Source organism: Tupaia chinensis, unplaced genomic scaffold (genome assembly GCF_000334495.1).
Source record: "Tupaia chinensis unplaced genomic scaffold, TupChi_1.0 Scaffold000468_1, whole genome shotgun sequence".
Lineage (NCBI taxonomy): Eukaryota > Metazoa > Chordata > Mammalia > Scandentia > Tupaiidae > Tupaia > Tupaia belangeri.
This window is the reverse complement of record NW_006159977.1, coordinates 355396-381789: the sequence shown is the minus strand read 5'-3', so window position 1 is coordinate 381789 and position 26394 is coordinate 355396. Positions and strand designations below refer to the sequence as shown.

General features: G+C 49.9%; 1 protein-coding gene across 4 annotated transcripts in view; it reads left to right on the top strand.

Moving 5' to 3' along the window:
* Nucleotides 1-26394, top strand: part of SYTL3 (synaptotagmin like 3) — an 87632-nt gene that overhangs the window by 33309 nt on the left and 27929 nt on the right. For all 4 annotated transcript variants that reach the window (XM_027774686.1, XM_006155778.2, XM_027774685.1 and 1 more), the window contains 4 exons: nucleotides 19290-19341; nucleotides 20398-20467; nucleotides 22809-22887; nucleotides 25475-25599. In XM_027774686.1, coding sequence (XP_027630487.1) covers nucleotides 19290-19341; nucleotides 20398-20467; nucleotides 22809-22887; nucleotides 25475-25599 — 326 coding nt within the window. The remainder of the gene's footprint in view (nucleotides 1-19289; nucleotides 19342-20397; nucleotides 20468-22808; nucleotides 22888-25474; nucleotides 25600-26394) is intronic.

The window sequence follows — 26394 nt, the reverse complement described above, 5'->3', positions numbered from 1 at the left end:
AGAGTTGGTGTTGAGACTTCGGGATGTAAAAGACTTGATGGGCTCTATCTACAGGTCCCTGCCCGGTGCCTTAGCGCACACTGTTCCTGTGTCTGTCCCCTCTCCCCCATTTCTGCCTCCTGGCAGGAGGGCCTGTTCATTAAGGCTCAGGCTGCCCCACGTTCCCTGACCCTCCCCCAAGCACCAGCGGCCCGGCCTGGCCTCCCTCCCTGGCGGCGCGGTGTGATATGTGACGGAGTTACCTGTGCACTGCCACTTCTCTCCACAAGCAGAAACTGTCCGCTCAGTTCTTGCTGCCCTGGGCCAGCCAGCTGGTGTGGCGGTGACGGTGACTGGGTCCCACATGGCTGATGGCACAGTTTGAGCCCTGGTCCCAGCAGTTTGAAAGCACGCCAGGTCCGCCTGCCTGCTCAGGATCCCAAAGAGGAAAATAAAGGAGAAAGGATTTGCAGCGTGGTTACCCCCTGGGGGGGAGGGGTGTCATTTCTCACTTTTCTTTTCTCTGTGTCTCTCTCTCCAGTGAGTGCATATGTCCTATGGGAAAAAAAAAAAATTAGAGAAAAAATACACACAAAACCAGCCTTGTTAGCCCCTGCGGTAGTCCATTCCACATGCGAACAGCCTCGTAGCATGACTTCACTGTGATCTTGTCTTGAATATAAAAGTACCAAGTCTTGTTTTTAAAATTAGAATAACAAAGCATAGAGCATGATGTTAGAAATATAGCAACTTCACCCAGAGAACAGTGAACATTTTGGTATATGAGGAGACTTTGAAAAGTTCATGGAAAATTGGAATTAAAGTATGAGCTTATTCTGTTGCCAAAAAATTTTGATAGCCAGCCAGTAACATGGTGGTTTCAGTGGCTGGATCGCACGTGGCCATGTGCTTTGAGTACTAGGCCTGGCAACTTGGAAAACATGCCGGGTGCATGTACATGTGTGACCCAGATCCTGAGGTGAGAATGGAGGAAGGGGATGTGGCAGGGCTATGTCCCCAGGGGCTGATTTCTCTTTTTCCCTCTGTCTCTCTCTGGTGAGTAGTGTGCCCTGTGGTAAAATAAATAAATAAATAAATAACCCATGTATGCTTTTTTTTTAATCTTTTTTTTTTTTTTAAGTTTTTGCCATAATGCATGTGTGCTCACAAGAGGCAGAGAGACTCTGAAAGGGAAAATGAGAAACCAGTCCCCTGGGGTGGGGCAGTCACGCCACAATCCCTTCTCCTCCATTCTCTTCCTGGGACTTTGGGCACATATGCACAGGTGCCCAGTGTGATTTTCAAGCTGCCAGGTCCGGGACTCGAACTGCAGTCAACCGTGTGGGAATCTAGTGCCTCAAATACCACGCCACCTGCAGGCCCCCACTTTTTAAAAAATAATACAAATATTCATGGACTCTTTGAAGACCCCTGTATCTATCTCACTCCCGTTTTTTGTGCATGCACCTATCTACATGTATAAACATTTACTAAACACCCACATGTACGTGTTGGCTTGGAACCATGAGGAACTGATGTTTTTAGGTAAAAAGTTATTGAATACAGGCGATTGCCTATTACTTAAGCTAATGTTCCCATCATTGGGGTCAAATCACACAGAGTTTTCTCCTGATGTTTCTTCTGCAGTAATTTATAAGGAACAGTTCCTCGGTCTGTCAACGCTGGCTGTGTGATTTCTGATGACTATTTCCTTGAAATATGTAATCTCTTATTAGCCATACCCCACCATCACTCTTGTTGAATAGCTAGGGCATTTCTCATTCTCTTCACATTTTGGGAATAAGTTAGTAATAAGTGCTAGTGCAACAAACTTCTTGTATTGAGTCATAAGAAAAGTCATGATGTCTTTTTCTATACAAGAATGTGTCATGACCTTTCCAAACCAGTGGATAAATCTCTGGCACGTCTCTGAATATCTCCGGAGCTGGAACAAGATGAAGGTTAGGAGGCCAGCAGGTGGCATGGTGGTTACGGTACCTGGGTCTCACAGGGCCAACTGCGTAGTTTGAGTCCCAGACCTGGCTTGAAAACCGCTCCAGGGATGTGCACATGTGTGCCCCAAATCCCAAGAGGAAAATAGAGGAGCAGGGATTACAGTGTGGCCAGCTCACCTGGGGGGGTGATTTCTCACTTTCTCTCTGTCTCTGTCTCTCTCCAGCACCCTATGGGTGGAGGGGGGGAGATGGTTAGGAAGATTGCTTCCAGAAAGGGTGCATCCTTAACTTTTTTTTTTTTTTTTGAGAGGTTTTTGCTATAGGGTGTGTGTGCTCGCCAGAAAGACAGAGAGAGACAGATAGAAAGTGAGAAATCACCCCCCAGGGGGATGGCCAGGCCGCAATCCCTTCTCCTCCATTCTCCTCTCGGGATCTTGGGTACACATGCACATGCGCCCAATGTGAGTTTAAGCCACCAGGTCTAGGACTTGAACTACAGTCAACTACATGGGAGTCCAGCGACATAGCCATTATGCCAACTGCTGGTCCCGGGTGCCTCTTTATCACCAGTAGGGTGATAAAGTTTAAAAACAAATAAAACTAAAAAACAGCTTTGTCAGTTTGGTAAAACCATATTGGTAGTCTAAAATGGTTTCTGCTGTTTTACTTTGGCTCCTTCTCATTACTAATGCGACTGAGTATTTTCCACTCACTTGACCGGAGGATGCTCTTTGTATATCAAGGCCATCGCCCTTCCCTGTCATGTTTGTTGCGTATGAATCTTCCCGTCTGCAGTCGATTTTAAAATGTAGTGTCTTCCCATGGTTTGTTGACAGTCAAATCTCCCTCTTCTTGTATAACTTCATTCTTTTGCTTTTATTGCTGAGACTTCTTTCTTCCTTACCCACGGGTTGGTTAAATATCCACATTTTCTTCCAGCTTGTATTTAACTCTTCACTATTCACAGTTTTGGTTTTTTGTCCCAATCCTTGGTTTTCCCAGTACCATTTGTGGTACAATCAGTCCCTTTCCAGTTGGTCTGTAACCAGGGCTGGTGACATGCACTGGGACACTGCTCACTCGGGTGTGCGTGTGTGTGCATGTACTTGCGTGTACGTGGAGGTTCTGTCCCATGACATAAGCACCGCGTGACGCTGCCCTCTCCTCCACAGCTCTTGGTGTTCTGCCCACCCAGACTCTGGGCTTCCATGAGGTTAGGTGACAAGTAAGTGAACAAGTGAGTGGATACATTGAGCAGGGTTGGGCTTAGTTGTCAATAAGAGGCGGTGTTATGTATAGAGGTTATTTGCAGTGCTTAGCTCTGAGGAGGCATCTTAAAAATAGCAAGGTGGGCCCAGCAGGTGCCATGGTGGTTAGGGCAGTGGGACCCATGTGGCTCACTGTGTGGCTCAAGTCCCAGGCCTGGGGGCTTGAAAACCACGTGCATTTGTGTGCCCAGAACCCTGAGGGGAGGACGAAGGAGAAGGGATTGTGTCATGGCCATCCCTGGGGGTGGTGACCCCCAATCCCCTGCCCCTGGACCCTCTGGCAAGTGCATGTACCCTGTAGCTAAGTACGTCAGTGAGTGCAGGTAGGTCCTTTTCCTTTCTGGCATCCTTAAGGCTGGAGCTATTACACTTACTGCCTGAGCTCAGTGATTTAGGGGTCGTTATGCCTGACGTCACCTGGTTTCGCTTTTGTGTGCTTTTCCCTGTTCCTCTGTTAATGGCCCTACTGGAAACACGCCATTCAGATAAAGGCCCTCCACGTGTCCTTGAAAGTAGACAAGGAGTGGGTACAAGCCAGTGAGGAGCAATGCCGGGGACATGACTGTGGCGGTGTTCACTGTGCTACAGAGATGAGAGGAGACAGGGGCCCTATTTCTTCATTTTTGCCAGGAGAGTGTACAAAATATTTTAAATATTCTGGTTTAACCAAATTTTTCCTGATTATAGACTAGCTTTTTCCCCCTTCTTCTAAGATCTTATAAATCAGTATCTACTTTTGTGGTTTAAAAAAAAAATCCAGGGCTGGCAGGTCGCATAGTGGTTAAGGGTGCTGGACTCCCACATGGCCGATTGTGGTTCAAGTCCTAGACCTGGCAGCTTACTTTTCTCACTTTCCCTCTCTCTCTCTCTGTTCCTCTCTAGTCAAACTGAAAATAAATAAATAGAGAGATAGATAGATAGATTTAAGTTTTTAAAATTGAAACAAAAATCTTAAAAAAAATTCCTAGGACTGGGGCCAGCAGGTGGCGTGGTGGTTAAAGGCACTGGATTCCTACATGGCCGACCGTGTTTTGAGTCCTGGACCAGGTGGCTTGCTTTCGCGCTCTCTCTCTCTCTCTCTCTCTGTCCCTCTTTGGTCAAATTAAAATAAGCAAATGAATAAATAAATAAATAAAGTTAAATAAAATAATTCTTTAAAAAAAATTCTTGAGACTGGTTCTTTGGCCTGGTGGTCAGGGTAGCTGGATCCCACTTGGCTGACGGTGCAGTTCAAATCCCAGACCCTGAGGCTTGAGAAACACACTAGGTGTGTGTGTGTGCATGTGCATGCACCCAAAATTTGGAAAGAGGGGAGAAACGGAGAAGGGATTGCAGCATGACTGTGCCCCTGAGGGGTGCTCTCTTCCCCTGTCTCTTTCTGGCGAATGCTGCCCTCTAGCAAGAAAGAAAAAAAAAACCTTTTACAGGGTGGTTATGGCAGTGTATCTGAGATACCAAACGCCGCCCTTCGAAGGGCCTCCCCAAGTGTCTTTAGGAGGCTCCAGGCCTGGCCTTGACACGGCCTGCCCTCCGTCCTCAGGTGTGCGGCAGTCATGCGGTTTACCGTGGCTTCTAGGAGCCCCTCCAGCGTCAGCTGGGAGCACATTTGCTTTCTTTCTCTTTTTAAAATTTTTTTAAAATTTTATTTATTTATTCATTTAAATTTGACCAGAGAGGGATAGAGTGAGAGAGAGAACAAGCTGCAAGGTCCGGGACTCAAACTGCAGTCAGCCATGTGGGAGTCCAAAACCCTTAACCACCAAGCCACCTGCCAGACCCCGCATGATTGCTTTCTTTTTTTTTTTTTTCTTTTTTTGGAGAGGTTTTTTTTCCTATAGGGCGCGTGCACTCACCAGACAGACAGAGAGAGACAGAGAGACAGAAAGCGAGAAATCACTCTCCAGGGGGGATGGCCACGCCACAATCCCTTCTCCTCCATTCTCCTCTCGGGATCCTGGGCATGCACGTACATGCCCCTGGCATGAGTTTTAAGCCACCGGGTCCGGGACACGAACCGCGGTCGACTACATGGGAGTCCAGCGACATAGCCATTATGCTAACTGCTGGTCCCCACATGATTGCTTTCAAAGTTGGTCTTCAAAGACAGGTTCAGATCCAGTGTGTGCTTGATGGACCCTGCCCCGCAAATCATTCTTTTTGTGTGCTTTAGATTTGAGAGCACTGTGAAAGCTGCAAAGCTTATAAACAGTTATGGAAATTTCTACATCACAAATAACTAGAAAACAAGCGGAAAATCCTTGAACTCTGGCAGGTGCCGAGCACGTGACAACAGTGCCCCCTCCTGGCTCCTCCCTGCAGGTGCACGTACCTGCCTTTGGTTTCCCACAGCCACTGCGTTTGGTCTCTTGATAGTCCAGCTTCAAAGCAGAAAGATGGCGAAATCGTTATTTTTGTCATAGGGCGGGTGCCACCACGCCCGATGAAATCATTATTTTTAATATGAATTCCTTTTCAAGCTTATGCATTATGTTTAACCATTTTAAAATAATCTACTGAGACTTTCACTTCACTGTTAGTAACTGGGGAAATAAAGCGATTCAGGAAGGCCTAACCACAGTCTCTGAGTTCTCTGATCCACAGTAACCAGCCAGGATAATTGTGTGACTGATAACTGTGAAAGAGAGTAAGTTTACTCTTCCCCGCCACAATAGGAGCTGTGGTCTAATAGTTCTCCAGATGACGTGCAGAGCTCCGTTCCTCCGCACGCGCAGCTTCCACGTGGTCCTTGATGGCAGGGCTAGGACAGCGGTGACTGGCCAGGTTAGCCCGAGGCACTGGGCGGAGTGAGGGTGGAGGAGCCGGGCAGTGGGCAGCCAGCTCTGCCCCAGCGCCCTGACTTGCCCCCTCCGCCTTTTAGCCCAGCGAGGCCCCGCACCCCTAGGTGGGCCCCGCAGAATAAGCATATCCATAAGTTACAGACGGGTCCCACTTCGTGTTTGTGCGCCTTCAAGGGCATCTACTGGAAGCCACATGTACTTCCCAGATACGAAATTTTGTGTTGTTTTATTTCAAAGAAAATGGGGTACTCTCCTCTTGAATATTTCTTTCTTTACTACCCTCCGTAAGATGAAGGATGATAGGGGCAGCAGGTGGCATAGTGGTTAAGGCGCTGGACTCCCACATGGCCAACCACCCCAACCCTGGTGGCTTGAAGATCACGCTTGGTGAGTATGTGCCCAAAATCTCAAGAGGAGAATGGAGGACAGGGGACTGTGGCATGGACATCCCCCCGGGGGGTGATTTCTCACTTTCCCTCTCTAGCGAGTGCACATGCCCCATGACAAATACCAACAGCAATAAGAAAGAAAGAAAGAGAGAGAGAAAGAGAGAAAGGAAGGAAGGAAGGAAGGAAGGAAGGAAGGAAGGAAGGAAGAGAAAGACGAGTTGAACCCAACACCCCTGAGGGAGTGTGCACTCATGAGGCAATTTCCCCAGTGGGCTGGGCTGTTTGTTATGTCGCTACAGGATTTTTATACTAATGAATTAAAAAAAAAATTTAAAGTTTATTTACTTCTTCCATGAGCAAGAGAGACAGACAAAGAGAAACACCATCCCCAGTAGGGTCTCAGCCCCGCAGTGCACCATAGCTTTGGCCAGTCCCATCACGGCTCCAGAGGCGAACCGGCAGCCTTCCCAGGTGGGCCTGCCCCACAGAGCACGTGTACCACGGCACCACCGTCCAGCCCCTACACCGGCCTGCTGCAACTGGGCAGAACAGACAGCCAAGTGAGGCCTTGACCTTCGAATTTTTTCCTTTGCCCAGGGCTTCTAGGTCTGTACCACATCCTGGGCGGGCTCTGGAGTTTTTCCTTTTTCACTTCGTGGTGCCTTGGCATGGCACGTAAGAGCAGCTCCAAAATGGGATTTATTAGCTGGTGCGGTCCAAGTTTGGTATTCTGTAGGAGCTCGAGTCCCTAACGGGGAGACAGGAGTTTCCCTGGTGCTTTCTGATCCGCATCCCTACCACACCATCCTGTCTTCCCTGCCGCCCTCTGTCCACCCCCGCCTTGATGGCAAAGTCACCTCAGGCAACCTGCACCTTGGTCCTGAGTTGTCATGCTACCTGCTTGCTTCTTTTGAGTTTTGTCCCATGCTTTTAGAATGGAGAAGTCATAATTAAGAGGGCTGGTTGTTAGGCTAGTCAATATTTTATGTTATTTATTTATTTTTTAGAGAGAGAGATTTTTTGCTATGTGTTCCCAGAGAGACAGAGAGACAGATAGCAAGAAATCAGTCCCTTCTCCATTCTCCTCTCAAGATTTTGGGTACACATGTACATGCACCCGGCATGAGTTTTAAACCACTGGGTCTGGGACTTGAACCATAGTCGACTATGTGGGAGTCCAGCAATGTAACTATTACACCATCTGCTGGTCCCGTGTTATGTTGTTTTTTAATTGCCAGAGGGCAGGTGCACTTGCCAGAGCAAGCAAGAGAGAGAGACATGGGGTGAGGTGGAGTGGGCATAGCCGTGCCGCAATCCCTTCTCCTCCATCCCTATCCTGTCTGGCTTTGAAACACACACACACACACACACGCACACACACCACACACACGCACACACGCACACACACATGTACCGAGCTGCTGGGGTTCCGATTTAAACCACAGTTGCTCACGTGGGATCCAGCCGTCTTACCCACAAAACTAGGGGACCAGCCCACTATTTCGTCTTACCTAATGCGCCCTGGTCATTTATGGGTTGACAAATGATGGTCCACAGGTCAAATCTGGCCTACCACTTGTTTTTGTAATTAAGTTTTTGTTTTGTATTGATATATATATATATATATATATTCCTCCCCCCCAGAGGTTTTTGCTATAGGGCACATGTGCTTGCCAGAAAGACAGAGAGAGACAGAGAGACAGAAAGTGAGAAATCACCCCCTAGGGGGGATGGCCAAGCCGCAATCCCTTCTCCTCCCTTCTCCTCTCGGGATCTTGGGCACGCACGCACACGTGCCGAGCATTAGTTTAAGCCACTGGGTTTGGGACTCAAACCACGGTTGATTTCATGCGAGTCCAGCAACACAGCCATTGTACTAACTGCTGGTCTTGAGAGAGAGAGAGAGAGAGATTTTGCTATAGGCAGCATGTACTCACCAGAGAGATAGAGAAACAGAAAGTGAAAAATCACCCCCCAGGATGGATGGCCATGCTGCAATCCTTTCTTCTCCATTCTCCTCCCACGAGCATGTGTGTACACACACCTGGCATGAGTTTTAAAGGGACTCAAGCTGTGATCAGCTGTCTGGGAGTCCAGTGACGTGACCACTGCACAATCTGCTAGGAGTATATGTTTTAAAGGAGCAGGTGCGTATACACTTGGATAATAAATAATTTAAGTTTAGGAACCCATGTTCACTTCTTTGTGGTACAATATACACAATAGAAAATTTATTGTCTTGCCTGTCTTTAAGTGTATGGTTCAGTGGCATTAAGTAGAGTCACACTGTCATGTGGCCACCGCCACTGCCTACTTCCAGAACCTTCTTATCATCCCACGCTGTAGCTCAGTCCCCATGAAGCACTCACCCCCCATCCCCACCAGCCCACGGTCTCCGGTAGCCACTGCTCTGCCCTGCCTCTGTGTGAGACTACTCAAAGAAGTAGAAGTAAGTAAATCTGTGTCCTTCGCACTGGGCCCACCTCACGTGGCCGTCAAGGCTGACCAACATGGAGGCGTGTCAGAACCCCGTTCCTTTTCATGGGTGAGTGATGACCCATGTGTGGGCAGACTGAGTGTTTTATCCATTCCCCTGCTGCTGGACATCTGGGTCGTTCCCACCTCCTGGCCAGTGTAAAGAATGGTGCCACGCATTTATTCAAGTCCCTGGGCTTTGTTCTTTCGCGTGACACCAGACGTGGAGTTACTGGATCCAGGAGTGACTCCATGCTTTCTGAGGGGCTGCAAACCAGTTTCCACAGCAGCCCCGTCTCACATTCCCCCAGCGAGGCACACCAGCTCCAGATTCTCCAAACTACCCCGGTGCGCATGTGTGTGTGTGTGTGTGTGTGTGTGTGTGTGTGTGATCATAGCCGTTCTAATGGGTGTGAAGTAGAATCTCGTTGTGGTTTTGCTGTGGAGTTGAACATCTATTCATGTGCTTATTGACCATTGGTGTATCTTCTTTGGAGAAATGTCTCTTTAAGTTCTTTGCCCCCCTTTTAAAAAATTATTTGATTTAACTTTATTTATTTATTTTAATTTGACCAGAGAAGGACAGAGTGAGAGAGAGTGAGAGAGAGAAAGAGAGAGAGAGAGAAAGTGAGAGAGAAAGCCGTGAGGTCCGGGAATCAAACCGCAGTTGGCCATATGGGAGTCCAGTGCCCTTAACCACCACACCACTGGCAGGCCCTATCTTTATCCATTTTTGAATTAGGTTATTTTGCTAATTTATTGAAAAGAACAAAGTTGGATGACTCGCATTTCCTGATTTCAAAACTTACCACAAAGCCACAGTAATCAAACGTATGGTACCGACATAAAGACAGACATGTAGACCAATGGAACAGAACTGAGAACCCAGAAAAACATGCACATGTGGTCAGCTCATTTCTTTAAAGAATTTTTTATTTAATTTTATTTATTCATTTATTTTAAAATTGACCAGAGAGAGACACAGAGAGAGAGAAAGCAAGACAACAGTTTGAGGACTCCAACCATGGTCAGCCGGTGGGAGTCCAGCACCTTAACCACCATGCCACCTGCTGGCCCCAGTCAGATCATTTTTGACATCAGTGTCAAAAGCATTCAATGGGGGAAGGCACATTTTTGGTGTTTTTAAAATAAATGGTTCTGGAAAAACTGGATATCCACATGTAGAAGAATGAGGTTGAACTCTTACCTAATGACATGTAGAAAGAGGAACTCAAAGTGTGTTGAAGACAGGGGCCGGCAGGTGGTGTGGTGGTTAAGGTGCTGGACTCCTACATAGTCGACCGTAGTTTGGGTCCTGGACCTGGTGGCTTGCATTCTCCTTTTCCCTTTCTCTTTGTCTCTCTCTGGTCAAATTAAAAATATTAATAATGATAATATCAAAAGAAATTAAATACGTAAATAAATCTTTTTTTTTTCTTTTGGAGAGGTTTTTGCTATAGGGCACGTGTGCTCGCCAGACAGACAGAGAGAGACAGAGAGATAGAAAGTGAGAAATCACCCCCCAGGGGGGATGGCCATGCTGCAATCCCTTCTCCTCCATTCTCCTCTTGGGATCTTGGGCACACACACGTGCCCAGCATGAGTTTAAGCCACTGGGTCCAGGACTCGAATCACGATCAACTACATGGGAGTCCAGCGACATAGCCATTATGCTAATTGCTGATCCCAAAAATATTTGTTCGCATCCCGGACCCGGTGGCTTAAAACTCATGCCGGGCGCGTGTGCGTGCGTGCCCAAGATCCCAAGAGGAGAATGGAGGAGAAGGGATTGCAGCATGGCCATCCCCCCTGGGGGGTGATTTCTCACTTTCTATCTCTCTGTCTCTCTCTGTCTGTCTGGCGAGCACACGTGCCCTATAGCAAAAACCTCCCCACCCCCCAAAAAATTGTTTTTTAATTTGTTACAAAGAGCTTGAACTATAAAACTCTACCTGGCCAGTCCCGCCCACCTGAGACACACCAAGCGTGTATGTGTGTGTGTGTGTGTGTGTGTGTGCGCGCGCGCGCGAGCGCCCAGGGTCTGGCATACTGGGGAACTAGACAGAGGGACTGTGGCTGGCCAGACCCAATGGAAGGAACACATCTCTTCCCCTCTCCTCCAGCCACCCTCACATATGTACATGCGCTCTGTCCCAAATAAGGGGGAAATAATCTCACAGAGGAGAACGAGGGGAAAAGATTCGTAACATTGGATTTATCAATGATTTCTTAACTCTGACACTAAAAGGACAGGCAATAAAATTAAAATTAGACAAATTATGTGGGCAGCAGCTGGCATAGTGGTCACTACGTCCGAGTCGCTGGACTTTCATATGGCTGGCCATGATTCAAGTTCTGGACCTGGTGGTTTGAACATCATGCCGGGGGCATGTGCATGCGTGCCCAAGATCCTGGGAGGGGAATGGAGAAGGGATTGTGGTGTGGCCGTCCCCTCTGGGGGGGTGATTTCTCGCTTTCCCTCTTACTGTCTCTGTCTTGTGCTTTCTACAGTGAGCATGCGTGCCTCTTTTTTAAAAAAATAAACAAATGAGATGTCATTGAATGAAAACCCTTTGTACATCAAAGACATTATTTGCCAAATAAAAAGGCAACCCAAAGAATAGGAGAAATTACAGGCTGAGCAGCTTTAATATGAAAATCTCAAATCCTAATTACTCCTAAATCTTAAACTTACGGAGGACCAGCATGACACCACAGAAGAAAATGCCACACTCACCCTCATGTGACGTGTCACGGTCAAAATGTGGCAACACAAAATATTGTATAGAATTACTTTCAGTCAATGGGTTTAAGGTCTCTGTGAGCCCTACTGAATTTTATATAAAGACTTGGTTTTATCCCAAGATATCTTGTTATGTGTATGCATATATTTGAAAATCCGAGATTCGAAATGCTTCTGGTCACAAGCATTTTGGATAAGGGATATGCAACCTATTTTCAAATCACATATCGCATTAAGGGATTAATTTCAGAACACAGAGAGGACTCATAAAACTCACATTCACTTAGAGAAAATCCAAAAGCAATTTCTACCCCATTGTCTCAACCCAGGGTCAGCAACAAAACAAGGCCAGTTCCCATGCGCCACCAGTAGGTCTCCGTGAAAGAGTTACTGCCGAGTCTTTTTCTTTTCTTTTCTTTTCTTTTCTTTTCTTTTCTTTTCTTTTCTTTTCTTTTCTTTTTTTTTTTCCTTAATGAAAAGAGCAGGAAGCAGGTAGGGAGAGAAAAGGGGGTGGTATTCTTTTTTTCTTTTCTCAGTTTCCACGAGAGTCAAAGAGGGAGAGTGAGAGAGAAAGAAAGAGAAAGTGAGAATCACCCTCCATGGGGGCAACCATGTTGTAATCCCTCCTCCTCCATTTCTTCTTTTGGGGTTTTTGGCATTCACACACATGTGCCCAGCTCACCTCTCAAACTGCCAGATCTGGGACTCAAACCACACAGCCAGCCATGTGGGATCCAGCCACCCAACCACCATGCCACCAGCTTGTCCTGTTGTTATTGCTGCCCCAGTCTCCCAGTTAGGTCGGACCACAGGTGCTGACCCCATGCTCAGCTTGCTCGGGCCGGGCCAGGAAGTGAAGCTCGACCTGCTTCACACCTCAGCCACCATGCAGCCCTCCTGCTCGCTCCACCGTGCCGGGTCACCTTGCTCCGATGTGGTGACCATCATGGACGTGGATGCTGGCCAGGCGTTCTGCTCGACCCAATATAAGCAGCTTCATTAAAGGCAAAGCTCTCTCTCTCCTGCAGCTGAGCAGGAGAGGAACATCTGGTGGCAGAAGGACACTAGGCGATAGATACTTTGTGCCTGTGGATTGTGAGTCTTCTGTGGCTCATTTCTGCTCTCCCGGGTGTTAGCTGCGGATCCGTGGCTGTGCGCCAGCACTACTCCAGCTCAGGACTCTCCTCAGGACTAACGAGTGCTCCAAAATGGCTCTGGGCTCCAGCTCTAAGACCGTGCCGGGATGCCGGGATCCTTTCCACATACGGGGGCATTTAAAATTATTTATTTTATTTTACTTATTCATTCATTTATTTTAATTTGACCAGAGAAAGACACAGAGAGAGAGAGAGAGAGAAAGAGAAAGTGAGAAAGCAAGCCTCCAGGTCCAGGACTCGAACCATGATCAGCCGTGTGGGAGTGTCCAGCACCTTAACCACCACACCACCTGCTGGTCCCCTAGAGGGATTTTAAATACACTTTTCTGGAGCTTTCCATTTTGAATATCTGAACTGAAGAGTGGTTAAAAACTTTATGGTCCTAGGGAGAGTTTTCTCCCCATTAAAGAAAATGGTCCTAAGAACCATTTCTAACACCCGCTCCAAGCCTGGCCTCGCACACCTTCCGCTCGTGTTTGGAGCGTACTGAGGCCCCAGTGTGGGCCCCCACCAAGGGCCATCGCACGGTGCTCACAGCTCTATAGGCTGGGCACTGCACGAATTGCCCCTCGGGAGGGTCTTGGTCATATCCTAGATTTGTGTTTATTTTGATGATTTTTCTGACATGCAGTGAAGTGTGTCGTTCTGACAAACCTGCAGATTTCAGCCATCTTCCTTGGGGTGAAGGTGAAGCATCTGGAGGAAGGGGCCCCTTTGCTGAGTCCCTTGGAGGCTCTGTGTGGTAGCCCGACCTGAGCTGTACTCTGGGCCTCGCCCTGGAACTTCAGGGTGTATGGACGCTGTTACCTCTGCTCTCCGGCAACACAGGCACCGCAGAGGAGTGGTGACTGTCCTGCCGTTAGCTCCACAGCGTGACCCAGTGCTGTGGGCGTGTGCCCTTCCCCGACGAGGGCTGGGCGGGCCTCAGTGCAGGAGAGCATGCAGGTTAGGACCTGGAGCCCCTCAGCCATCCACGGGCAGGTGTTCTGGCTGGTTGGCAGAGTCCCGCCCAGGCTTTCCAGGAAGTCTTTCCTCTGTCCCCGTGAACCAAGCCGCCTGGAGAGAAGGGTAAGAGCAGCCCTTGTGGGGGCTGCGGCCCAGGGTGCTGGCGTGGCCGGGAGTCAGGCTGGCATCACTGTAGAGCCCAGCTGTGGAGGGCGTCTGGTTATCGGAGTTCGTCTAAGCTTCTGAAAGAGGTTGCTTCTTGCCTCTTTCTGTCAGACTGAGAAGTGGATGCAGACAGTCTGATGACCGGGCATAGACACCGGCTCTGTGGATCGACTCCCCACTCTGCACTCTGTGGTTGGTGGAAAACCTTGCACACCAGTGGGCTCCTGCAGTGGAGCTGCCCCTCACGTATCCTCATCTCTGTACTTGTGCGCACGCTGATATTTAACGCGAGTGAACAAGTGACATCGTGTGTACACTAGGCTGTGAAATGCACGACCTGGCTTTTTTTTTGGAGAGATTTTTGCTATAGGGTGTATGTGCTCGCCAGAGAGACAGAAAGACAGAGAGAGAGAAAGTGAGAAATCACGCCCCATCCCCAGGGGGATGGCCACGCCACAAGCCCTTCTCCTCCATTCTCCTCTTGGGATTTTGGGCAGGTACGCACACATCCCTGGCATGAGTTTCAAGCCACCGCCGTTGGCCATGTGGGAATCCAGAGCCTTAACCACTATGCCACCTGCCGGCCCCAGCCTGAGCTTGTTTAATGCATATTTGGTCACTGAGCTCACTGAGGGACAGATGGGGCAATGCTCATGGTTACTGTCAATACAGTGTTGTTGCTACTGCTGTCCCGTTTACCGCACCTCGGGCACGGCACCTCTGCTGGGTACTGGGAAACCGAGATGTGAAAGATGAGCCTGGTGTCCTGGAAGAATTCCCCGTCTGGGGGGAGACGGACATTGCAAGGCAATTGGAGAAATCCCAGCACATGTGCACGGCAGCTGCTGGGAGAGCAGCCTGGTGGGGGTGGTCACCGAGTCCTTGTGAATAAGCCTTTAGAAGGCTGTGGAGGAGTGAGAGCGCAGGGCCTGAGCCCAGTACATGTAGGTGGGGGGCAGAGGGGGTGGGAATGGCAAAGACGTGGGGGCAGGCACAGAGCACCCGGGAAGCCCAGCTGGAGAGGACCGAGTGAAGGGGATGGTGGTGGCAAGAGGCGACACTGGAGGGGCTGGGGACTGAATCACAGAGGCCCTCTGGCTTGGCTTCCTGGGCCGCTTTGGCAAAGTAGACAGCCTGCGTGGCTTCAAGCAACAGATCTGTTGTCTCACGTTCTGGGGGCTGGAAAACCCGAAATCAAGGTGTCAGCAGGACTGTGCTTCCTCCGCGGCTCCACTTCTGCAGTCTGCTGTCCTTGGCTGGTTGGCGCGTCACTCCAGGGTTGGCCTCTGCTGTCACATGGCTGTCTTCACGCAGTCCTTCCTCTGAGCCTGCCTGTCTCTGCTTCTGAAGTTCCCCTTTGCATAAGGACGCCAGTTATGTTGGGGCTTTTAGGACTCATCCTACAACCTCATCTTCACTTGATCTGCAAAGATGCCATCTCCAAGCAAGGTCGTGTCTGCTGGTTCCAGGGAAGGACTTTGCTCTGTCTTTCTAGGCACAACCAGCCCAGACCGCCTTGCATGCCAGTTAAGGGAGTTCAGAGTGTCTGCAGGTTCAGGAGGTTTCAAGGAACATAGGTGTAGGAACTCCTCTGCCCTGTGCTGGGGAGACACAGAGGCCCAGGGAGAGATAGGCAGGGCCTAGGGAGAGATAGGCGGAGCCTAGGGAGAGGGGAGGCACCCTCTGAGGCAGGACAGGGAGGCTGCCCAACCGGTCCACCTTCTGTTGCACACACACTCCCCGCCTGTCTCCTTCAGGGACCTGACACCCGGGACTAGGCCGCCTCATGCACAAGTACAGAGGCCTGGTCTCTTGATGATCTAAGCGGGTTAAGGCACACATGAGCTGTGTGAAATCATTACTTAGGCTAAGAAATCGTACAGAGGGTTAGGAACTTACTGGTTGGTTTACATGTGGCTGTCTCCCGGCCTAACTTTGTATCATGGAGATAACTGAGCTCAGGTGACCGCAGAGAATGCCGCGCCCCCTGGTGGCAGTCACCTGTAGTTAGCGCATCTTGCTCTTCACCTGCTTCCTCCCCCTGACGTTTTAAAGCTTTATTTATTTCTTCCCTGAGTGGGAGAGACTGAGAGAGGGAGGGGAGCGGAGGACAGGACCCAGCAGCCTCGCCTCTGCCATCCACCCAGCCCAGCCAGCAGGATCCTGCCCACGTGCGCGCCCCCTGCACCCCCAGCCCCCGCCTCTATCTGTTGGCTCCCTGCTTTCTGCCCAGCGTCGTAGGCCAGCCATGGTACACAATCCAGTTCTGCCCCGTGTAAACTTGCCCATCACGTATCACTGAGCCTCGCTTTTCATTTAGAAAAATGGAGTGACACCTGGCCGAGCAGCAAATCCATGTGAAGTGCTCTGACGATGCAGGGGCAAGGTCAGGTTAGGCCAGGGCAGGGTCAGAGCTGCACTCCCCACCAGCCCTCCCTGCTCGCCCAGCCAGACCCTCTTCCAAATAACCTGGCCCTCCAGGGCCCTCTGGAGAGGCACTCCTCCCTGCAGTTGGCAGATTCGGAACTTGCTCACAGGGTGGTGCTGTCTGAGGAGGCCTCTGGTGAGCCGCGGCTGCAGAGCAGGAGAGAGGGAAACGAGACTGGATGGATGGACATGGTGGGGCTCTCCTGAGTTGGGGGTCACCCTGGGGTCTTGTCCCAGTGCAGACTTGCACTCTGCAGCACTGGGCTGGGCCTGGGGTTCTGCAGGACCAGGCTCCCTGCCACCCACCTGCCCCTGCTGTGGCCACTGCTGGGCCATGACTGCTGGGGCTAGAAGGGCCTGTGGCAAACGGGGACTACAGGCCAGACCTTCCTGCCAGGGCTCAGGTCTTGTGAGCTAAGCCTGGCTTTCATTTCACTTTTCTTTTCTTTCTTTCTTTCTTCTTTCTTTTTTTTGCAGAGGGTGCATGCACTTGTCAGAGACAGAGAAATGGGGGAGGGAAGAAAACACTGTACCGGAACATGGTCACACAATCCCCGCCTCCATTTCTCCATTCTGTCAGGGTCTGGGGCACACACACGCGCCCACACGAACCTGGTGTGTTTTTCAAGCAGCTGGGTTAGGATTCAAACTGTGTTTGGCCATGTGGGATCTGGCTTTCTTAACCACTCAGCTGCAGGGTGGGCCAGCTTTTACATTTTTAAATGGGTAAAAAGAATAATATTGGTGTCATAAAAATTATACGGGATTCAGATTTCAGTGTACACCAAGCTTTACTGGAGCAGATGCCCTGGACGAGTTTGCCCGGCAGGATCCAGGCTGCTGGGACACATGTTGCCACAGCCAGCAGAGGGCAGCAGAGACCCACCTGTGGGCTATAGCCCCAGACCTGCTCTTTTGGAAGGTGACCTGGGGACTGCAGCAGCTGAAGTTTCCTCCTAGGAGTCTGAGATGTGGGCCTGAGGTAGCAGTCCGGGGAAGAGCATCCAGAGGAGAGGAGGGCCGAGAGTGGTGGTAGAAGCAGAGGCTGGCCCCGTCCAGGCTGAGCAAGGCAATGAGAAGCAAGCTGGTCTTGCTGGGGAGGAGAGGGCAAGGCCAGCAGGCCTGGGAGAGCCCCGCCCAGGGACCTGAGCAGGATGTGGGCTGCCACGGGGCCTGGTTTTTAGGCCTCTGAAATAGGGAGGCACAAAGGGCTTTAGGCTGGGGACCAGCAGTTAGCATAATGGCTACGTCGCTGAACTCTCACGTAGTCGACCGGGGTTCGCATCCCGGACCAGGTGGCTTAGAACTCACGCCGGGTGCATGTGTGTGCGTGCCCAAGATCCCGAGAGGAGAATGGAGGAGAAGGGATAGTGGCGTGGCCATCCCCCCTGGGGGATGATTTCTCGCTTTCTGTCTCTCTCTGTCTGTCTGGCGAGCACACGCGCCCTATAGCAAAAACCTCTCAAAAAAAAAAAAAAAAGAAAGAAAGAAAAAAACAAAGGGCTTTAGGCTATAGAGTGATAGCACTGGGTTTAGGGGAGATCGTGAGTTTGGTGGGTTGCCTCAGAGGACACTCACATCAATCCAGGGGCACACGAAGAGTCTAAATAGGGCAGAGACAGGCGGAGGGGAGAGCGACCCTGTGAAACTGCCCAACCACGGAGGGTGCAGAACGCACTCTCAGACCTTGGCGCAGGGCGGCGTGGATGAGCATAACTCTGGCTTTCTCTCCCCTTCCCCTCGCCTTTCTCCGGCCAACGGGAGGGAGGTCGGCTTGGCCCTCCCGTGCGTCCAGACTAGCCATCTGCTTGAAGGCGGCCCATCACAAGTCCCTCTCCCCCGCCGTGAGCTGGTTCTGCTAGTTTAGCTCATGGCCTTTGGGTGAGGCTTTCTTTCACTTTTTTGCTCTGCCTTTGAGAAGTATTTCTCAATGTTGGGAATGGGACGAGGCCTCACAGGCCCCTTTTAGACTCTGTGAACACTGCACGAACCCCAGAAAATGCAACTGTTGGAGATGATCTTTGGGGTTCCTGTGCTCCTGAGGCCAGCCAGGGCCTGCAACTACCTCCTGCTGCCAGGTTCAGGGCCTGGTAACCAGGGCTCAGCAGACACCCAGGCTGCCCACCCCTCTCAAGGCCTCCTGTCCCAGCCCAACTTTCTTGGCTCTTCTACGTGTGTCTTATGGAAACGATGCTTATATGTCTTTCTTTGGAATAGACTTAAAAAACCTTCCAAACACAGTGCAGCGGCAGGACTGACCTCCGGGGGGCGAGGGGGCTGGTGCTGCGCACAGCAGAGTGCTCTGGAAGCTCCCCAGAAGCTCCCCAGGCAGGAGAAGCTGTTTGCACCCTAGCTGGTGGCAGGCAGGCCTCTTCGCCATGGCCCACCAGGAAATGTGTTCACAGGACCGCGGACATGGGGCTCTAAATACATCATAAAAACGTTCATTAAAACAAAAGGACTACTATATCAGGTGCAGTCTTACTTAGGAAATTATTAGCCTCTGTAACTAGAAATAAGTAGATTACATTTTTTTAAAGATTAATTTAATCTTCATCACGAGGAACGTTTAGAGGAATATGTTCATGCAATTATGAAACGCCTCCAAAGGGCAAATGGAAGCTTACGAGCTTGGACTACCTTCCAGATCACCCAGATTTGGGAGAGCCTCGTCCAACAGCCACTTTTAATCAAAGCAGCCCTCCCAGCAATGGCACTCTCCCCCTTTGGGCGCGTGTTACGATGACAGCCGTAGTGGAATTCACTTCCGTAACAGCAGATTCACCTGTTTTAAGTGAACAATCCAACTTTGACTACATTTATAGGGCTGTACGATTTAACTTCAGAGCATGTCTGTCGCCCCCAAATCGATCTCTCTTTAATCACAAGGAGCAGTATTAGGAGAATGTTTTCATGTCTTACTTCCTGTGTTTGCACTATGTAAGTTATATTCTTATACTTGGTGACCTTTACTGCTATCTCTTCCAGGCAAACACCAGACAGCTGGAGCCAGGCTCCTGCAATCTTATCAGAAACTGAGGTGAGTGTTGTCAAGGACAGGCCGGCCCTGGTCTTCCCTCAGGCAGGAGCGCAGAGGACACCCTGAAGGAACTTACTGATCTCTTGACTTTCAGATGTCATTGCTTTGGAATGTATTTTTTTTTTTTAAATTTTAATGATAAAGTGACTGGGACAATTCTGAGATGTTTCCAGATTCCTGTGAAAAGCCTTCTGGCTAGCAGGAGGATATTTTCTCAGTAAACAGTCTGTTTTGTTTCTTAAATTCTCCTGAAATCTCGTTTTGATTGCACGGTTAGATGTTCTAAACCCAGCCTTGGCTCTTGCTAACTATGCATATCGCTCACACCTTTCCTGGTGCCTGGCACCTTAGAGGTTTTATGAAATAAACATAGGTGGGATTGGATAATGGTCTGGGAGATGCTAACTTTGCACAGAGTTCTAATAACCTAGCAGTCGTGAGGCAGGCAATAATTCACCAGCCCCATTCCTGTGAATGTACTGAAGGATCACTGAAAACTCCCACCTGGCCTCTGGTTTTCTGGCCCATGATGGGATTTTTAGGTTCAGAACTTTTTCATGCCCCCCCCCTTCTTCTTTTAGCACAAGCTTTAGTCCCGCTCATGGTGGCTTTTCACATCCCCAATGTGGATGGCACTGAGAGCGTACAGGAGCCCAGGTGGGACACACACCTGGAGCCTCAGGATGCATGCGTGAAGTCCCGGGGCACACCCATGGAGTCCAGGTTTAGGGTGACTGGGCGGTGGGCCATTTCGGCTGAGTGCCCAGACTTCAGGCCATGTAGTCCTCCTTCTACTGTCAGATACCAAGGTCTTGTGCCCTAGGAAAGCAGCAGGTCCAAGCTCAGCTGCCGGGTCTTTTTCTAAAAGGTGAGGTAGTGAAGAAAAAAATGAGAAGGAAGGAAGGAAAATAAGTAAGCAGGAAAGGAAAGAAAAAAGGAAGGGAGGGTGAGCCGAGTACTTGAATTACAGAACATGATGCATCTTGAGTATTGGTGGAACCAGTCACTTTCATGGTCCATAACCAGTGTCTTATTCTTGTGTTTTTTTCCTGGTAGCAAAATTTCGGTGGTTCCTCCTACTCCGCCTCCACTCAGTGAAAGCCAGTGCAGCCGCAGCCCCAGCAGGGTAAGACGTCTGCTCGGAGTCCCCCTGAGCAGGATGGGAAAGAGGAGCAGGAACAAGGCGTCGGACCTTGACAGAGCGAATCACAAGGCTGGGCAGAGAAGGAAGGCCCTCACTTGAGGTTGGGAAGAACCTCATTTGGTGGCCACAGGGCCACCTGTGTTGTTGGCGACCCCTTCTGTCTGCATCCCGTCTTCATCTCTTTCCTGTGCACTATTCCTCTGGAGGTTGGAAGGGAAACCCAGGTTAGCCCAGGAATTGCAAGCGTACCTTTTGAGTGTTTGCAGGTCCTGAGGTGAAGCAGGCCAGCTTTACTCTTTGGCCCAAAGAAATTGGCAGTGTATCTGAGAGTGTTTCCTGAGCTTCCCACCTGAGAGGTCACAATCATTATATTCATTTGCTTGTCTCCCATGGTTGGTGTGAGAAATTAACGACATAATGTCTGTACTGGTGCATGGAAACTGTGAAGTGCCATGGAGACATATGGTCCTGATTATCTTCATTATTCTGAAATTAAAACAGGAGCAATGTTATCTGTATATGCAAAAATACACATCTGCTGATAACAGGGAGAAAATATATACATTCTTTTCCAATTTCAAACTGAGACTCTGGGGGGCCTTCAAAATCCTGTTCTACTTTCTCTTTGAGATTTAAAATTCTTTTTTTTTGGGGGGGGGAGGGAGAGGTTTTTGCTATAGGGTGCATGTGCTCGCCAGACAGAAAGAGACATAGAGACAGAAAGCGAGAAATCACCCCCCAGGGGGCATGGTCACACCGCAATCCCTTCTCCTCCATTCTCCTCTCGGGATCTTGGGCACCCACGCACACGCACCCGGCGTGAGTTTTAAGCCACCAGGTCCGGGACACGAACTGTGGTCGACTACGTGGGAGTCCAGCAACATAGCCATTACGCTAACTGCTGGTTCTCAAATTCTTCAAAATTGGTCCAGTATCTATGTGCTCAAGACATATTTATTGAATGGATAGGTAGGTGGGTAAATGGGTGGATGGATGGATGGATGGACAGATGGTTAAATAATTGAGGTTGGGAAGAGCTTCATTTGGTGGCCACAGGGCCATCTGTGTTGTTGGCGACCCCTTCTGTCTGCATCCCAAGTCTTCATCTCTTTCCTGCGCACTATTCCTCTGGAGGTTGGAAGGGAAACCCAGGGTGGTTTTAATGGGTGGTTTAAATGGATGTTTTGATGCTTGGATGATGGCTGGTTGATGGATGAGTGGTTTGGATGAAAGGATGGTTTGATGGGTGGATAGACGATTGGTAGATGGATGGTTTGATGGGTAGACTATTGGTAGATGGATGGGTTGGATGGATAGATATTGGAATGAATGGTTGGTAGAAGAGTGGAGTGGATGGATGGATAGACGTTTGGTAGATGGTATTTGGAGGGGTAGGTGGTAGATGACTGGATGGAGAGTTGCTAGATGGGTGGTTTGCATGGCTGGTTCAGATGGATGAGTGGATGGTTGGTAGATGGATACATGGTTGGATGGATAGTTGGGAGATGAGTGGTTTGGATTGATGGTTTGTTGGATGGATGGATGGATGGATGGATGGATGGATGGATGGATGGATGGATGGGTGGTTGGTTGGTTGGAAGATGGGTGGAATGAATGGATGGAGAAATATTTGGTATATGGGGATATGGATGGGTTGATGGATGGATGGTTGGTAAATGGGTAGTTTGGATGGATGGACAGATGAATGGATGGATATTTGGTAGATGGTGGTTTGGACAGATGATAGTTTGATGGATGGATGGATGAATAGTTGGTAGATAGGTGGACAGACAGATTGATTGATAGAAGCAACCTCCTTTCTGTTGTTTTCACTCCACTTTCTTCTCTCTTCTGCTTTGGGAGGAAGAGTTCCTTGGCTCCAGGCTGGTCACTTGTGCCTTAGACAGCTCTTGGCCCTATATCGCATGCACTCTGCCCATGCTGGCATCCTTTCTGCACAGAGTTGGGGTGGGGCTATAGGAGAAAGGAGGTTAAATAAGCAGTAATTTACTTGGGTACAGTCTCTGAGCCAATGACATGTCAGTCATCGTTTCTATGAGGTAGTAGTTATCTTATCGACAGCCCATTGATAATGCCCCTTCCCTTAATGCAGATGTCAAGATACAGACGAAAACCTGAGTCCAGAGGACATCTTGGGAGGGCTGTGTGCTCTTACCTCTAGAGGTGCATGCATACACCCATGCCTACACACACCCATGCCTATGCACACCTGATATCACTTGGGGCTGGCAGCCAGGAGACTGCTGGGGCAGACACAGGTCATGAAACATAACTTATTTTCTTTCTTCTGTCTCTGTTTCAGTTACAGGAACTTGGTCAGTTTAAAGGATTTAATAAGTCTATGGAAAATTTGTTTCTGTCTGTTACCACGCACATGAAAAGTAAGTGGATACTCCTTGACGTGTTCTTCCCACCACCATCCTGGCCAGTCGTGCCCACTGGCCAAGGCCTAGCTGGTGACCTTGACTGTGACAGGGTCACTCACTTTGTGTCTGGACCCAGCAGGATACCACAGCACCTGCCCCTGTGCTCTTCAGGCACACAGTAGGCCTCTGGTTCCTTGTGGAAAGAGGAGGCACAGGCTCATGCTCCCACTCCTGCCCAAACCTGCCTGGTCAGTGCCATGGGCAAGGGTGCTTGGTAGGTTTCAGACTCTCCTGACAACCATCCAAGGAAACATGAAGAGACGATTCCAGTGACTATAAAACCTTATTAGCTAGGCTGGACCTGATATCTATTGTTCACATGGAAGTATTTGTCCCCTCTTTTTCTCCTTGGTAATTTTCTTCAGTTAGTCATAAGCCTACCATTTGCAGACACAAGTAACCCAGGACCACTGTCTGGAATCATCTCTTTCCGTGAGCTTTCTGCCCAGGTGGGATTTCTCGTGTCTCTCAAAATGCAAGTCCTAGAGAAGAGCCTGTGTGTGTGCAAGCCCAGATGCTAAGAGGAGAACAGAGGAGAGGGGATCACGGCATGGCCATCCCCCTGGGAGGTACCTCCTCGTTTTCCCTCCCGTCCTCTCTCTGATGAGTGCACACACCCTATAGTAAATTAAAAATGAGTTAACAAAGCCCAGCTGGGAGAAATGAGTTACTCCAGCCTTTTTTTTTTTGAAGAGAGATATTTTGCTTTAGGGTACATGTACTCGCTGGAGAGATCGAGACAGACAAAAAATGAGAACTCATCCCCCAGGGGGATGGCTATGCTGCAGTCCCTTCTCCTTCATTCTTCTCAAGATCTTGGACATGCATGCACACGCACCCAGCGTGAGTTTCAAGTTGTCGGGTCCAGGACTTGAACTGCAGTCAACTACATGGGAGTCCAGCTATATAACCATTATGCCATTTGCTGGTTCTACTCTGGCCATTTTTTAATCATCAGTTAATGTCTAGATTTCAGGATTGTAATCCCCTTTTAGGAGGAAGAGGAGAAAGACCAGGTCTTGCTCAGGAGCAGCCATGTTTTTTTCCGTCCCCACGCCCCAACACCACCAGTGTAAGCCCACTCGTTGGAGTGCCCACTGCTGAGGAAGGCCTTTCCTCCTCCCAGGGCTGTGGACTCTGCACACGTGGGAGGGAGAAAGAAACACTTTGGACAGGGTCTCGCCTGGCGCAGTTCTCCCACCCCAGCCTCCCAGTGCGCAAGGAGGACTGCGGGCCTGGGTTGCTGCACCCAGCCGCCCAGGTGAGGTCAGGAACCACCCCAGGCCTCCCACCTGGCCTGAGCCATTGGGCAGCAGCACCCTCCCACTGTGGATGGGCCTTCTTTGACTTTTTAAAATGTGGCCATTAAAAAGCTTTAAATACCTCCGTAATTCACCTTATGCCTACGCTAAGCAGGGCTGCTGAAACACAGCCTTGAAGTCCACACTTGAGAGGAAGGTGCTTGGGGAAGGAAGCCATCTTTGGAGGAAGGAGTCACCTTTCAGCTGGTGCTCTCCTTCTGGGTCAGGACGCTTTGTTTCCTATTTTATTTATCTTTATTTCAGACTGCCATTACACTGCAAAACAAACTTTTTTTTTTTTAAGTTTTTGCCACAGCCTGCACACACTTGTGGGAGAGAGACAGAAAGAGACAGAGAGGGGAGGTGAGAAATCACCCACTGGGGGGATGGCCACTCTGCAATCCCTTCTCTTACATTCTCTTCTCAGAATTTTGGGCATGCACACACACCTGGCATGACCAGTCGCCTGGTCTAGCACGCAAACCCTGATTGGCCATGTGGGAGTCCAGCACCTTAATCACCACCGGCTGGCTCCAATAAACAAATTTTTTTTAGAGATTTTTGCTATATGGCATGTGCACTTACCAGAGAGACAGAGAGACAAAGAGACAGAAAGCGAGAAATCACCCCCATTGGGGATGGCCATGCCACAATCCTCCAACCTCCTTCTGGGGTTTGGGGCATGCGTGCACACACACCTGGTGTGAGTTTTAAGTCACGGGGTCTGGGACTCAAACTGCAGTCGACTGTGTGGGAGTCCAGCAATGTAACCATTACTCCATCTGCGAGTCCCATGAATAAATCTTCAAGTCTTTTCAAGGTTTGCTTACTGAAATAATTGTAAGGATACCTCAACTCTTATTTTCACTTGTTTTGAAGAGTCAGAGGAAACAGAATTTGGTTGTAAACTTGGTGTAAGGAACCCCCCGTGTTGGCTTGTTTGACCAGTGCCGGCTTTGTGTTTGGGCCCGTGAAGGCTCAGGCAAGTCACCTGGGCCGCAGAGAAATAATTCTAGAGGGTTTCCTCTAACTCCCACCCTGACAGGGGCCCTCCTGCTGTGTGTCCACTGCTATGTCTGGTCACCTTCCTGGTGTCTTGGCACTCAGCACCAGACATGTGACCCTTTCCCCTTCCATAGACTTTGGTCTCCCGGGACCTTGGGCCTGTGGGTTTCTGGGGATCGCAAAGTCTGGGTAGAGCCGTGTTGTCCCACCTGTCACCCATCGTATTTGTTTTCTAGAGCTCTCCAAGTCCCAGAGCGACGTGACTTCTGAGAAGCACCTTCTAGCCACAGGTTCCTGGCAGTGCGCAAACCGAACGGAGAGACGGAGCCAGTCTGACACCGCCGTCAACGTCACCACCAGGGTACCCAGGACTGCCCAGCTGCCATGCCTGGCCCTGCCTTACGCTGCCTTTTCAGAGCTTTGCAGCCCATTTTCTGCATAGATTTGTTCTTCCTCTTGTAGCACAAAATTAAGCAGTGAGAAAAACTGAGTTAGGACCTCCTGTCTTTGTGCAGGCCTGGCCTAAGGAGGGGCAGAAGTCAAGGTTGATTGAAGATTGCTTAGAACAGGGAAGGCTGCACCCAATCTGGGGCTGCCCAAGGCTCTCTGCGTGCACAGGGGCTCCCCACAGCAGGCCACACCAAAGTCACAGGGCTTTCCTCCAGGGCTGACACTTACCATGTTACCCCTGGGGCCTGCGAGTCCCCTCACTGAGGACCATGAGGCCTTCCTCTAGCCATTCAAGACTGGCGGCCATTGGCTAAAATCTGTCCTGCTCTCAGATGGAACCCACCAAGAACATAAATGCTATGTAATGGGGCACAGGCGGGAGGTGACGCTCCCCAGGGAGCTAGACCTCGCGAGACCTCGGCTGACGAGGCTTACAAGGGAATGGTGGTCCGGCTTCCCACCAGATGGACCGCACCTACAGCGGTCTGAGTGCGGGGCTTGGGGAAAGCCCGCTTTGGATCAGAACATCTGGAGTCCGGCCCACCTGACCCAGCTGGAAGTGCCAGCACCTGTTGCAGGGCTGATCTGACGGCTGTGGTCGGCTGCAGGCAGGGGCCCCTTGCCTGCGGGTTCCATTCACAATGTGCCCAAATTGTCCTGGTGAGAGTGAGAGGCTAGCTCCAGACTCCCGCTGGAGCTCCCCACA